Below are 15,025 nucleotides of genomic sequence, written 5' to 3'. Positions count from 1 at the left end.
ACAAGTAGATAGATATGATTTATTAAAAACCCGTATTATATTTAGGTTTCTTTTTAAGACTTTGTATACAGAAATTATTTAGTCCTCACCATCCCCAATCTAGAATGGTCTAGGATCTGTGAGGCCTGCAGACAGAGGCTAATGACTGGAACACTACTCTGACCTCTAAATCCCAGGCCCATCAGAGGCTGTCAGGTCACAGATTGCCTCAATAATTATTCTTACAATTGAACTAGTTGACTTTAAAATTATTCCAGAGTAAGGAATTTAGAAACTCAAAGCTTGGCTCTTCCCTTTCTACCTAAAACTCCACAAAATCGAGGTTTCTGTAGTTGTATCAAGCCAGGGGTTTGTGGCCTGAGCCTTTGGGGCTGTCCTCTCAGGTAGTGGGACACCCCATCTACCTCTGCTCTGCCTTCCTTTCCCTCCCTCATCATGGATAAGGAATAGCTGGTTGGAAACAAGGGTGCTGTGGTGTGACCCCTCCTGGTTTTACCTGGGCTCGGTGCAGCCGCTTAAGTTCCTCTTGCTTGGCCTGTCTCCGAGCTGCCTTCTGCACACGCCGGGTCAGCTTGGCATTCAGTTCCTCCTCTGTGTAAGTTCTTGGCTGGAGAGAACAAGAGATTTCCTCAGTCAGGTGCCTGAGATGTTTGGGCACTGGCCGACAAGGACAGAGAGCACCATTCCAGGCTGCAGAGTGCCTGCAGGGCAAACAGGCAGGCCAGCCGCATGCGAAGACTTCCAGGCTGCAGCCCTAAATGCCACAGGGTCCACCTCAAGCTCCACAAGTGAGATGCTTTCCCACTGTGACAGGGGCAGAAGGCTCAGGGGAGTACTGACAGAGAATTAATGCAACAACGGACATACGCTCTTTATGGTTGGTACCACCTGTTTCTCATATAAGAATGTCTGCCCTTTTTAAGACTTTTTTAGGGTAAATATATCGGTAAGATGTTTCCCATGCCTCCTTCTAGGGTCCTTTCATTTTTTGTTTGGTATCAAAAACCACTTTCTTCAGATAAGCAATATTTATAAGATTCTTTTAAGAAGTAACATTTGAAGTAGAGAAAACAAGGATGCTTCTATTTTAAGTCTGAGAGAATCCCAAACTGACTAATGGTTTGAAGAAGAAACTATGGACACGAACCTGTCCTGACTCTGGGTTCTGCACAGCAACTACTGAAAGGAAGGCAGGGAGCGGGGCTGTTTCAGCCAGCGCCATCAAGATCCAAGAGGCAACCAGCCAAATCCAGTGCAATTCCACGAATGGAACTACCTGAGCAATTCCACTTGCAAATGTGGGAAATGAAGGCACAAGGGAGTGTCGGACGCCTTGAATAAACTCTGGGCAATCACTGAGAGGCAAATGCTAGAGGGTGGGTTGCTTCTATTCATAACACCTTTTTTATTGCTTCCAAGAAAAAAAAAAGGAGTCTTTTATAGACTTTAAAGGAGACTTCCAAATTCAACTCAGGTGTGTACTCTAGTAATCTTTATTCTAAGAAAACAAGGGATAATGGAGAGCCAGCGGAGCAGGTCGTCCTTAAGGGTGTCAGTGGTGTTCCAGTGCCCTAAACATGGCACCTTGCAGATCAGGAACCAAGGGCTCATGAATTCCCCATTCCTGCAGCACCCAGTCCCAAAGGGCAGTCCTGTCCCCCCGCTACTCAGACCGACACTACCACATGCACTCCAGCCAGCAAGGAGCAGGGTATGTCACCCTCCTTCGTGACACAGCTAAAGAAAGTTCTGCTGCCAGTGTATGTGACCGCTCCATGCACGTATGAACAGTTAGTGAGGGTCTGGCTGCAGGGCTAGGACTGGGGACTGCCCCATGGTTAATCATGGACACACATGCAACAGTGACCAGCCAAGGGGAACAAGACACTACCTTTGGTGCGTATTATCTCCTGAATGCTAAGCTGTGTGGTACATAAATTGACTTTTAAGGGGATAGCAACGAAAAACAAAACAGAATAGTAACAACAATAATAATTAAAAATAGAATAAGCGATAGAGTAAGATTAGAAGTTTAAAATAAACACAAAGACTAAACTTATTAGTTTTCACCATGTCACATAGGGCTGGTAGGTGAGGAACCTGGGTGTAGACTCTTGCAGTTGCATCTTAGTGAGTCCCACTCTGATGAAGGCCTGGGCTGGCTGCCTGCCTTCCTTCCTTCCTGCCTTCCTTCCTTCCTTCCTTCCTTCCTTCCTTCCTTCCTTCCTTCCTTCCTTCCTTCCTTCCCCTTCCTTCCTTCCTTCCTTCCTTCCTCCCTTCCTTCCTTCCTTCCTTCCTTCCTTCCTTCCTTCCTTCCTTCCTTCCTCCTCCCTTCCTTCCTTTCCTCCCTTCCTTCCTCCCTTCCTCCCTTCCTTCCTCCCTCCCTCCCTTCCTTCCTCCCTCCCTTCCTTCCTTCCTTCCTTCCTTCCTTCTTCCTCCCTCCCTCTCTTCCTTCCCTTCCTTCCTTCCTTCCTTCCTTCCTTCCTTCCTTCCTTCCTTCCTTCCTTTCCTCCCTTCCTTCCTTCCTTTCCTCCCTTCCTTCTCCTCCCTTCCTTCCTTCCTTTTCCTTCCTTCCTTCCTCCCTCCCTCTCTTCCTTCCCCTTCCTTCCTTCCTTCCTTCCTTCCTCCCTTCCTTCCTTCCTTCCTTCCTTCCTCCCTTCCTCCCTTCCTCCCTTCCTCCCTTCCTCCCTTCCTCCCTTCCTCCTCCTTCCTTCCTTCCTTCCTTCCCAGCGTGTTTTTATTGATTTTTAGAGGCAGAAAAAGGGAGAGATAAACATCGATTGGTTGGTTCCTGACTAGGGATCAAACCCGCAACCTGGGTATGTGCCCTGACTAGGAATTGAGCCGGCAACTTTTCTGTGCATGGGATGATGCTCAACTAACTGAGGCACACGGGCCAGAGCTGGGCTCACTTTTCTCCCGTGAAGACAGGTTCTTTCTCTGCCTCAAAACTTCCCTTTTTTCTTCTCAATCTCTTTCATGTATAAATTAAACTATTTGAACATATAGTTATAGATGCTATTTCTCATTTAGTAGTCCATTTGCTCATGGAGATTCAGACTACTCCTTCCCACTGAATGCTATTGGTGCTGGGATGGGGGACAGGTGGTGGGGAGTTCCTATCACCAGAGACACTGACACAGAGCATGCTGAGTAGCAACCTAATGCTATCTTTCAAAAGGCTCTCTACTGGCAGGGCTCCTGAACAGGGTCAGGGGTGCCCCCTGGGTCACCAACAACCCTGGGATGGAGGTGGAGTGGGTCATTTCTTGATTATACATAGTGAAAGAAACCTGAAATAGCAGAAATAACTGATATTTATAAAAAACATTTCAGGCAGTAGTTATAACCTCTTACTCCAGTAAGTCTTGTGCAGAGCTGCTCAGAGCCGAGGTTAATTACCTGGCTTCCTTACCATCCCCATTCCAAGGTTGAGAGGCAGTCAGGGAGGGCGGGAGGGCGGGAGGGGTGGAGGTCTGGAGCTCTGCAGCCTTAGGATGGACTTCTGTGGCCTGCCTGCTTCTTCTGAAGCACTGGGCGCCCACCTCTGTGCAGCTGGCATTTCAAGAGCATATTGACCCCAAGAAGCATGAGCTAGCCTCCTAGTGATCACGTTTAAATGTAAGCATGTTGATTCTGCCTCTCACTGACTCCTCTCTCTCACCAACCATGATAAGAGAAAAAACATCATTATTAGAACAAGTAAGAAAAAGAAGACAGACGGGCTCCCCAAGCAGCATGTGAGAAATTCCACAGGCGCCACATAACTGCCACCTAAGGAATGGCACTCAACGTTTGTACCCTGGCTGATGTGGGGCAGTCACTTACTGACTCCTGGGAGGGAGGGAGTACTACCTTGGTAGAGGCAGCGATAGAAGCATAAAATCATGACATATCCAAAAGAGCGGATCAGTCACAGAGCAATGCTTTGGCAGTGAACTGGGGCTGGGTCCGTTAGAAAGCAAATGCACATGCTCTCGTCTGGGCCAAAGCACTCAAGAAGAGGCCACTTCAGTTGTATTTAGTCAGACTGAGGCAAAGAAAAGAGGTAAACACGAGTTATCTCTTGGTAAGGCTACAAGGTAAATTAAAAAAAAATGTGTATTATCTTAAATTTTCTATATAAACATTTTAAATAAAAATAACTTACTTTTGTTTTTAAAAATGAAAGAAAATTCAGGCACTCGTTTCATAGCTGCCTCACTCAGGGGTGGGTCTGTGATGTAAGGGGAACCACTTCCCCACCTTTGCTTGTCCAGGGAGCAAGAGGCTCCCTCATGAGTCAATCAAACCCCATTCTCACTTTAGGTACCCCCATGCTCCCCTCACTTCTTACTCTGAAAATCTTCAAACCTATCGAAAAGTTGAAAGAGGACAATGAATACCTTCACCTAGATTTGCTAAGTGATTTTGTACACGCTTGATAGATACAAGCTTTACATATTATCTTTCTTTCTGACTCATTTGTAGATATCAAGATCTTTCATCCCTTAAAATTTCAACACATACAACCTAAGAACAGGGACATTTTCCTAAATGACTACAGTGCTTTAATAGCTTTTAAGAATTTAGCATTGATGTGCCAATATTATGTATTGGTGCATATCTTCCAAGATCAATTCCTTAAATTTCCAAAGTGTCCTTCCTGGCTGTTTTTGTTTAGGTTTGTTTTCCTGATTTAGCTTCTATTCTTTTTTTTTCAATTACAGTTTACATTTAATACTAGAGGCCCGGTGCACGAATTTGTGCATGGGAGGGGTCCAGCTGGCCCACCCCGATGGGGGCCAATTGGGGCTGGGCTGGTGGTGGGGAGGGGATGTGGGAGGTTGGCTGGCCGGCCCCACCCTTGATTGGGGTGGGGGGGACTGATAGGGGCCAGGCCGGCCAAGGAAGGGTGCCGCTGGAGGTTGGCCAGCCCTGCCCCCGATGGGGGGTGACTGGGGGTGGGGCCGGCGGGGCGGGGGGGGGGGGCGCATGGGAGGTTGTGGGGGGGCTGATCAGGGCCCCCATTGGGCCGGTTGGCTGCCGCAGTGTGCATCATAGCAACCGGTCATTCCACCATTCAGGTTGCTTGCATTTGTATATATAGATTATTTAGTATTAGTTATAGGTGTATAGCACAGTGGTTATTAGATAATAACATTTGTATTAGACAATAACAATTGTATAATTTACAAAGTATTCCCCTTGATATTTCCTGTAACCACATGGCACCATACATGCTGTTATAATATTATTGACTGTGTTTCCTATGCTATACTTTAGATCCCCGTGACTATTCAGTAACTATCAATCCGTACTTCTCAATCCCTTTACCTTTAGCTTCTATTCTTAAAAATACACAGTGCCTTGCTCCTGCTCAGCCTGGCTACACACTGCAGTGGGAGTCAGGACATTAGTATCCCTCACAGCCTCCAGCAAACGGCCCATCTCTGTGGGGAGCATGTGGAGCGTGAAGTGCTTGGGTTCTAGGAAGTGGAGTCCATGACCTGTCATCTACGTAGATGGGGAGGAGCTCCTTGTATGCTCCAGGCCTTGGAGATCCAGGGAGAGGCTGTGGTCAGTGAGATGTGTTACCCAGATGACGGCCTTGGCATAGCCAGCTTGGGTAGTCTGCCCCTCAGCATTTTGCCAGGAGGTTTCTTTAGTCAATAGAGAAACTGTGAAGAGACCTGACCACAAAAGCAACCACAGATGGAAGTTTTCGACCAACTGGCTGAATGTCTGCACTGAGGCAAAGTGAACCTTGGACTACTATTCTCCTTCTTGACAGAACCCCTTCAGGACTGCTAAGGCAGTGTTTAAGAACACACTCACATACCCAGAAGGATTTCTCAGTTTAGTACGAAAGCTACTGTGTGGGAACCACAGCAGGGAGCACCTGATGGGAGCACCTGATGCCAGGTTGCTGTGGGGAGTTGGACACAAGACCCCAACCATAACCCAGTGTGGCCTGGCTGGGACATGGGGAAGCTCTGCAGATGGCTGGGGTGGGATGGGAGGCCTGACTCATGAGTCAATCAAACCCCATTCTAGGTGTCCAACTAGGAGAATGAACAGATACAGAGCTGGCATGGCCAAGGGGGGGACGAAAAACTCAAGAATGAAATGAGAACTGAAAGATTGGTTTCCTCTGGTTTGCAAAGTTATTAAATGAGGAACTGGATCAAGCCAGGAGGAGAGAACTGGACACAAACCGGCCATGGCCTCCCTGGAAGTCAATGGAGAGGGAAGACTCAAATCTAAGCCTTGGAAAGCCTTGGAAAGAAGGTACAGAATGTTCTGAGGAAGTTTTTCATTAAAAAAAAAAGGAGCTGAATGTAGCTGGACCTTCACTTTAGACAGGAGGGTGAGTGTGTGCCCATGGCTAGACAATGGAGATGGAGCAGGAAGGCTCCCCATCCAAGCCTTGGCTGGACCTGAGGACAAAAGAATGAATGGACACTGGGATGCTTTCTAAAGACAGAATGAATCTTTGGGCAGAAATGTCTGTCTTCACCAGAACTGAACACAGGAACTCTTGCCATAGAAGCCAATAACCCCTAGCTGCTCACTGAAAAAGCCTGAGATAGATCCCTTCTGTGTCTCCTACTTGGACCCCTGAGCAAGGCTCAGGATTTGTATGTGTCTGCTGGGAGCTCGTATTCCACCCTTGCTTTGAGATTTGCTTTCCTTTCTTCCACCTTATTAAAGACCAACACTCAACAGAGGACAGGAGTTGAGATTCCCAACCCCTCTGAAGCCCTACTGCTGACCAGGCCTGTGTACCTCTCGCTTGGACTTCTGGGAGACTTTCTCGAGGATGTCGTCGCTGGAGAGGTCAGAGTCCTCGGAGAAACTCAGCTGGTCCCGCAGCTGCAGCTCTGTGGGGATGGATAGAAGGGGCAGAGTGAAGACTGTGACCAGTCCATAAGTACCATGGTGCTTTCCTGATTTCTACACTCACAAGAGTAGCCTGGGGGAGTGGGGTGGAGGATTGGTTTCTTTCAAGTTTGAGTGACTTCTCCCATATTGGGGAGCCAGGAACTTGGATGCTGACATCTGTTCAGGCAGGATGGACCAACACTGAATAGATGGTGCCCAAAGAGACTGCCTGGAACTCCCAGCAGCATTGCCCTCCGTTAGGGTGAGCGACTTTAGGAAGTGCATAAACCTCCTGTCTCCCTTACCCAGCTTCAGGCTGTGTTTTAGAATTATCCTATTAAGTGGAGTATGTTCTGTGAACTCCTGGTTCAGTTTTTTTCTCCCTACCCTGTCAGCACAGCTCTAAAGACCCTTGTGGGAGTGGCATGGGGAAGGGACCTTTCGAGAAGAACCAAATGACTGAAGAACGCACACCTTATGCTCTGCCCCAGGAGGGGTCCCTTGGTGCTGATATACCTGCTCTCACTATTGGAGACATCCTGTGCTTGCTAGAGTCCACAGTGGCACCACTGGAAGGGGTGCTGGAACAGGACTTGTTGTCACCCTTCTTCTTCTTGTCCTTCTTATACCCTGAGAAGACCGACTTCCACAAGGACCTGGGCTTGGCAGCTGCTTCCTCCAGGAGATCTGGGCTGTGTTTCTCCAGGGGCCGGCCCTCACCTTTAGATTTTCTCTCCTTGTTTCTACGGGGGGAGAAGAGTGACGATCTCTTCTTGCTCTTCCCGCTAGAGCCCTCGGATGAAGTGACTGAACCATCTGGGGCCCCAGAGTCCAATGTGGGGGAGAGGAATTCTTCACTAGTGGTTTTGTGTTTCAAGGTGGGCTGCTCAGGGCCTTTGTGCACCGGGTGTTTAGGCGATTTAAGGCCAAGGGCTTTGCCTTTAGAGGGCATTGAGGAGGCTTTGTGGCAGGTGCCTCCTGGGGGCCTGAAGGTCTCAGCCCCAATTTCCATCTCCTTCATCCGACTCAGCTGTTTGGCCATGGCGTCTCTCAACACCTGGCTCTTTATAGACTTCTCTCTGGCTCGCATGCGCTCCTCAGCTAGCTCCTTGGCTTCTGGAGAGACGACAGGTAGCCCCCTCTTCTGCAGTTGGACCCTGCTCTCGAGAGTAAGCAACCTGACATTCTCCGTGGCTAGGGGTGGGGGGAGGAGCTTGTCAGAGAGGGGCCAGCAGGAAGGGGGCGTGAAGAACTTCTCCTGCAGATCTGAGTCCTCGGTCTTGTCATCATATGTATCCTCCACGTCATCAGCAAAGGGGATCTCAGCTACACTCTCTACAAATGACTTCCGTACCTCCTCCCGGGGCAGCTGGGCAGGCTCCCGGGGGGGCCGCATAAAGGTGGCAGGTGGGGGGGGTGGGATTACGGAGGCCTTGGGTTTGGTTTCCTGCCCATATAGCTGAGATGGCTTCCTTCGAAGAGTTGCGGGCTCCTCATCCTGGGGTGGGGGTGGAGGCGGGCTTGAGGGTGGAGTGAGCATGGTGGAGTCTGAGGTATTGAAGCTCTGGCTGCCCAAGGTCTTCATGTTGGAGGAGCTCCCATGAAGTCCCAGCCCAGAACTGTTGGATAGGTCTCTTCGCTCCTCGTGAGAGCTGTTTAGTTCTCTGTCAGACGGGGACTTGGGGGTTGGCAGAGAGGGCTGGTCACTATCTGACTTTGCCAGTCTCCTAGGTGGAGGTTTTAGAAGATGGAGCCCCTCATCCTGAGGAGACTTCTCAACTGAATAGGATTTTAGGGACAAGGGCTTAAAGGCAGGTGAGGGGAAGCTGTGCTTGGGCCCCTTGCTCCGATCCACGGGTGTGAGCCCAAGGCTGCGGCGAATTTCCGCGCTCTTCATCCAGAACTCGGCCACCAAGTCGTTTGGCTTCAGGGCCTCGTCCATAGCAAGAGGGCTGCCCAGTCTGTCCTTGGCATCCCCTTGGTTCTTCATGTGGAGGGGGGTGAAGGGAGTGGATGTTTTCACTGGAACAGGCTGGAAGCATATGGGGGACTTGGTGGAGGATGGAATGGTGGCCTCACAGGAAGGTTTAGGCTGGGAGCAAATGGGGAGCTGAGTGGGGGTGATGGTGGAAGTGGCCAATGGGGACAGGCCCTGTGAACTAACTGGAGAGGTATGTGTCCTGGCTTCCAGCAGAGCTGCTGGCTGGGACTGGATGGGAGAGTGCACCGCTTTCTGATCAGTGGGAACTTCTGCTTTGAACTTTGCTTTGGAAACCAAAAGCTCTGGGAAAAGGTGCTCCTTGGGCAATTTCACCTTGGTAGCCTCAGAGGGGAGTGGAATCCGGGCCCCCTACAGAAAGAGAAGGTAGATGAAAGCTGTTTAGCGGGCAGGGACTTAATGATCAGCAAAGATCCCTTAGGGAGCTTTCTCTCTCAAAGAGCCTGTGCTTGCTGAAATAAATTCCTCTCTCCATCCTTTAAGCTATTAATCAAATTGCTCCAGGAGAACCTTTCTCACTTTCTGTAATTTTTAGAACCACTTACTTAGTTGAACAGACTCAGTTTTCAGGGTTTGGCTCACCTCAAAAACATCCTATATTCTATGTGCACTAAAGTGAGTGCTGGTCAGAGGACACTATGAACTCAGCTCCCACTCCTCAAAAGCTCCAAGATCTCTGATGTACGAACATAGTGGCCAACATGGTAAGATTAAAAACATCTATTTTTTTTTACAGTCTGTATTATAAACTGTCCTTCCCAGGAAGCTAAAAGATCCAGATATCCCTGCATGTATCCTTATGCCTTGTCCTCCCATCACTTGTCTCAGTAAAGCTCTTCCATCTCAGACGTGAAATCACCAAATTCATCTCGCTTCTTAGAATCTCAAAGACCACAGCAAGCAGACACAGTCTTCAGTTTGGACTTCCCTCTCTGATCTTTTCTCCAGAAAGCATTTTCTAAAACATATTCCATGGGACATATTATTATAATGTGTTCATATAGTATTCTTTAGTGTGTGGTTCACATACCACTGGTAATATGGATAAGTATTTCTAATTTTAAAATTCATAGTTCAACCCAGACAGTGGTTGAGCTTCGACCTATGGACCAGGAGGTCAAGGTTTGATTCCTGGTCAAGGCACATGCCCTGGTTGTGGGCTCGAACCCCCATAGGGGGCGTGCAGGAGGCAGCTGATCAATGATTCTCTCTCAATATTGATATTTCTATCTTTCTCTTCCTCTCCCTTCCTTTCTGAAATCAATAAAAATATATTTGAAAAAATAAAATTCATAGCTCATTTTAACAGAATATTAAGAAATAATGCATCTGTAATATTGAACCAATGATTCCACAAATATTCTTGCTTTAACTTAAAAATAAACTTATTTTTGAAATGGTATGATATGTGGACAAAACAAAGAATGATACAATAATAGGATGACCCAGGTTTGGAGTTGGTGCAGAGCAGGATGAGGGAGATGCTGCCTTGTCCTCACAGGCGAGAATTGAGCTGGAACCTCACTCCTGTTTTCAACAACCCCACTTAGCACAAGAAGCCAAAAAAAGGGGCTCTCACTCTTACCTCTCCCACGGGGCTGTGGGCAGGAGAGAACAGAACAGCTTGTTCTGAAGGGGACCAGGTAGGACTGGAGACTTGGGAGGGACCTAAAAAGAAGAGACATAGGATTGACAAGAGGAAAAACTTCCATTCCCTTTTCTAGCCAGCTCTGCAGTGGGGATGGACCATTGGTTGGCCACCTGCAGAGATGGAAAGAAGAAAAAAGGGAAAGTGCTTCCCCAGGGCGTCCTATATGTAGCCCCTGCTTGTGTCATGTGTATGGTCTGTGATAAAAAGATTTGAGCTGTACCTGCTACCCTTTCATAGCTCCAAATAACACACAGAAAGGGGCTGTTGGTAAAGCCACGTGCAGGGCCCGTGCATAGGGGCAGGAGGCCATTGTCTGAGGCTGGTATGCTGCATGCCCGCTCTGCTTCGTGACCGGTGCCTGTGGTGCCACTAGTCCTCAAGTGGCTCTCAGCAGGAATTCTGGGACAGTAGACTTACCTCTCTTGTTATGCTGTAGAGTGGCAGGGGGTCGTTCGTCCTGGTTTTCTGAGACGTTCAGCTCCAGCTCCGCTTCTACCACCTCTTGGTGCTGCCTGCAAAACTCTATTTCCGCATCTGATGGGATGTCGTCAGACCAGTGCTGATCTGGCAAAGGAGAAGGAGAACACGGAACTTGAGTGAGGCCTGCCCCTTTCCAGTCTCCTGCCTTCCTTGGAGAACAGCATGACTGTAGCCTGGACCAGGCTCTGTTCCCCAGCGGGGCCCTGCCTGCTGGTCCTCCCCCAGGTTCTGATACTCAGCCACAAGTCCATCCTCTGGGACACAGTACTCACTATCGTCTGAAATATAGCCAGATGACACATGATAGGCATGACAGAAAGCAGAACCGTGAGCATGCTTGTGGAGGGTAGGCCTTGCTTGCTGGGCCCACCACCCACTTGCATTTCTCTCCCATTAGCACTGCCCAGCCCTGCCACTCCACCACCACAGCTGAGGCCGTGCTCCCTTCACATCTTACCAGGACTGTTCCTCTCATTTTCCCCAGCCCAATCCTTTGCCCTTGTTTCCCAACCAACCAGGCTATAATTCTTAAAATATCATCTCCTTATATCTAGCTTTCAGAGAGCATCTACTGGATTAAAGGCTCTGTATAAAGCCCCAAATCTGCTCAGTTTCTCAACCACAACTTAATGAATGCAGGCGACGTTGAATGGTGGCTGATGGGAGAGTGAAATAACAGGTATTCAAGTTAGTGACGGAAAATGGGACACACCAGGAGCTCTAGCTGCTGCCTCCCCTGAGCTCCCTGCTTTGGATTAATGTGTATTGTTTTTGTCTTTCCTGAGTTCAAAGCACTCTAGCTTGTCCTGAAGTGAGGAACAGGGTGTTCACCATGGTGGAAAGGGGAGGCTCTGGGTCCCCCATACCATCATCCAGCTCAGCACCAGTGTCCCCCGTGTCCCCGTTCTCTGCTGGCTCTGAATCCACATCTTCCTCCAGGCCATCCTCACCAAACGGGGCTGTGAAGCAGAAACAGTCAAGGGGAGAAACGGAGAGACAGGACAGGGAGCCCGCCTCTGCAGGTGGGAAAGCAGCAGAGCTTCCTCCCAGGCTGTGATGCGAAGACCACGGGAGGGGGCAGGACCAATTCTGGCAGAAGTGGCAGATTCGCTTGGGATAATTTAGAAATACTTTCTAAAGCATAATAGGAAGGGATAAGGGGATATTTCAAGTTCATTTTCTGGATTCAGGACTAGCCCTTTAATGCTACAAAATGCAGCAAAGCACTAATCAGCTTTATTTCTCCTGAGGAACCAGCCCCTAAAACACAAACACACACACACACACACACACACACACACACACACACACACGCGCGCGCACACACGCACACGCACACGCACACACACACGCACATTCACAGCTGCTTCAACCATCTGAACACTTAGAACTTACACTAACAGTCTGAAGAAAAAGCAATTAAGAAAGTAACGAGCACTGCTTTAAAGAATGCTGTGACATGCCAGTGTTATCCAAGACTAACAGTACTCACTTGTCAGGAGTCCTAATGGCTTCTTCTAGTGTTCGAAGCATAGCAATCCACAAATCATTGTTTTTATTTTATTTTAATTAAAAAACTTTATTATTGAAAGTATTACATATGTCTCCCCTCCTCCCCCCAATCAACCTCCTCCAGTCTACCCCTGGCGCCTGCCCCAGGCCCTCACTACCCCACTGTCTGCGTCCATGGGTTATACATATATGCATACAAGATCTTTGATTGATTACCTCCTATCTACCCACTCTCTCCCACTTTCCCTCCGAAATTCTGTACACTGTTCCATGCTTCCTTGCTTTTGGATCCACTCGGTTCATCAGCTTATTTTGTTACTTAGATTCCACATATGAGTGAGATCATGTGATACTTGTCTTTCTCTGACTTACTTCACTTAACGTGATAATTTCCAGGTCCCTCCATGCTGTCTCAAAGGGTAAGAGATTCCTCTTTTTTACTGCTGCATAGTATTCCATTGTAGAAATGTATCAGAGCTTTTTCATCCATTCATCTACTCATAGGCACTTGGGCTGTTTCCAGATCTCAGCTATTGTAAATTGTGCTCCTCCAAACACAGGAATGCATACATTCTTTCTGATTGGTGTTTCGGGTTTCTTAGGCTACATTCCTAGAAGTGGGATTACTGGGTCAAATGGCAGTTCCATATTTAATTTTTTGAGGAAACTCCATACTGTTTTCCATAAAGGCTGCACCAATCAGTATTACCACCAGCAGTGTACTAGGGTTTCCTTTTCTCCACATCCTCGCCAGCACTTGTCATTTATTGATAGCAGACATTCTGACAGGTGAAAGGTGATACCTCATTGTTGTTTTAATTATTATCTCTCGGATGATTAGTGATTTTGAGCATTTTTTCATGTCTCTTGGCCCGTGTGTGTCCCCTTTGGAGAAGTTTCTATTTAGGTCCTTTGCTCATTTTTTGATTGGATTGTTAGTCTTCCTTTTGTTAAGTTGTATGAGTCCCTTATATAGTTTAGATATTAACCCTTTATCAGATGTATCATTGCCAAATATGTTCTCCCATACAGTGGGCTCCCTTTTCATTTTGTTGATGGTTTCTTTTGCTGTGCAGAAGCTTTTTATTTTGATGTAGTCCCATTTATTTATTTTCTCCTTAGTTTCCTTTGCCCTAGGAGATGTAACTGTCAACATATTGCTATGAGAGGTGTCTGAGATTTTGCTGCCTATGGTTTCTTCTAGGATATTTATCGTTTCCTGACTTACATTTAGGTCTTTTATCCATTTTGAGTTTATTCTTGTGTATGGTGTAAATTGGTGGTCTAGTTTCATTTTTTTTTTTGCATGTTTCTGTCCAATTTTTCCAACACCATTTATTGAAAAGACTGTCTTGGCTCCACTGTATGCTCTTGCCCCATTTGTCAAATATTAATTGGGCGTAATGGCTCAGGCTGATTTCTGGGTTCTCTGTTCTGTTCTATTGATCTACATGCATGTTCTTGTGCCAGTATCAGGCTGTTTTTGATTATGGTGGCTTTGTAGTAAAACTTGATATCTGGTATTGTGATTCCTCCAAATATTTTCTTCTTTCTTAAGATTGCTGCAGCTATTTGGAGTCTTTTTTTGTTCCATATACATTTTTGGAGTATTTGTTATAGATCTGTAAAATATGCTGTTGTTATTAGTAGGGATTGCATTGAATATGTAAATTGCCTTGGGCAGTATGGACATTTTAATGATGTTGATTCTACCAATCCTAGAACACAGAATATTCTTCCACTTGTTTATATCTTCTATCTCATTTTTTAGTGTCCTATAGTTTTCTAAGTACAAGTCTTTTACCTCTGTGGTTAAATTTATTCCTAAGTATCTTAATTTTTTTGTTGCAGTGATAAATGGGATTGCTTTTTTTCAGTTTCGCTTTCTGAGAATTCATTACCTATCCTAATATATAAAAAGCCAGGGGCTGTCACAACCAAAACAACCAGATGGATGACCAAACAGCAGGCTGCATGGGGCAACAAGGCCAACAGGGGGATTAGTGAGGGACAACCAAATGACTGAACAGCAGGTTGTGTGGGGTGACCAGGCCGGCAGGGGGAGGGGCAGTTGGGGGCAACCAGACCAGCAGGGGGGCAGTTGGGGGCAACCAGGCTGGCGGGCGGGAGGGGGTGAGGGTGCAGTGAGGGGAGACCAGGTCGGCAGGAGGGCAGTTAGGGGCAACCAGGCCAGCAGAGGAGGGCAGTTGGGCGTGACCAGGCCAGCAGGGGGGACAGTAATGGGTGATCTGGCCAGCAGGGGGGGGGCAGTTAGGGGTGACCAGACAGCAGGGGAGAGCACTTGGGGGTGACCAGGTCTGCAGGGGAGGGCAGTTGGGGGCGGCCAGGCCTGCAGGGGAGGGCAGTTGCGGGTGACCAGGCCAGCAGGGGAGGACAATTAGGGGTGACCAGGCCGGCAGGGGATGGCAGTTGGGGGTGCCCGGGCCAGCAGGGGAGGGCAGTTGGGGGTTACCGGGTCGGCAGGGGAGGGCAGTGGGGGCAATTGGGCTGGCAGGGTA

The 15,025-nt window shown here is 48.0% G+C and overlaps 1 protein-coding gene across 3 annotated transcripts in view; it reads right to left on the bottom strand.

Annotated features, from left to right (window-relative positions):
• MICAL3 (microtubule associated monooxygenase, calponin and LIM domain containing 3) overlaps positions 1 to 15,025 on the bottom strand; it is a 278,633-nt gene that overhangs the window by 31,442 nt on the left and 232,166 nt on the right. For all 3 annotated transcript variants that reach the window (XM_054718660.1, XM_054718658.1, XM_054718659.1), the window contains 6 exons: positions 11,861 to 11,953; positions 10,932 to 11,078; positions 10,449 to 10,531; positions 7,381 to 9,214; positions 6,769 to 6,863; positions 497 to 607 (listed from right to left, as the gene is read on the bottom strand). In XM_054718660.1, coding sequence (XP_054574635.1) covers positions 497 to 607; positions 6,769 to 6,863; positions 7,381 to 9,214; positions 10,449 to 10,531; positions 10,932 to 11,078; positions 11,861 to 11,953 — 2,363 coding nt within the window. The remainder of the gene's footprint in view (positions 1 to 496; positions 608 to 6,768; positions 6,864 to 7,380; positions 9,215 to 10,448; positions 10,532 to 10,931; positions 11,079 to 11,860; positions 11,954 to 15,025) is intronic.

The sequence above is a fragment of the Eptesicus fuscus genome, chromosome 7 (genome assembly GCF_027574615.1).
Source record: "Eptesicus fuscus isolate TK198812 chromosome 7, DD_ASM_mEF_20220401, whole genome shotgun sequence".
Lineage (NCBI taxonomy): Eukaryota > Metazoa > Chordata > Mammalia > Chiroptera > Vespertilionidae > Eptesicus > Eptesicus fuscus.
The sequence above is the reverse complement of the archived record's forward strand: the minus strand, read 5'-3'. Positions and strand labels throughout refer to the sequence as shown.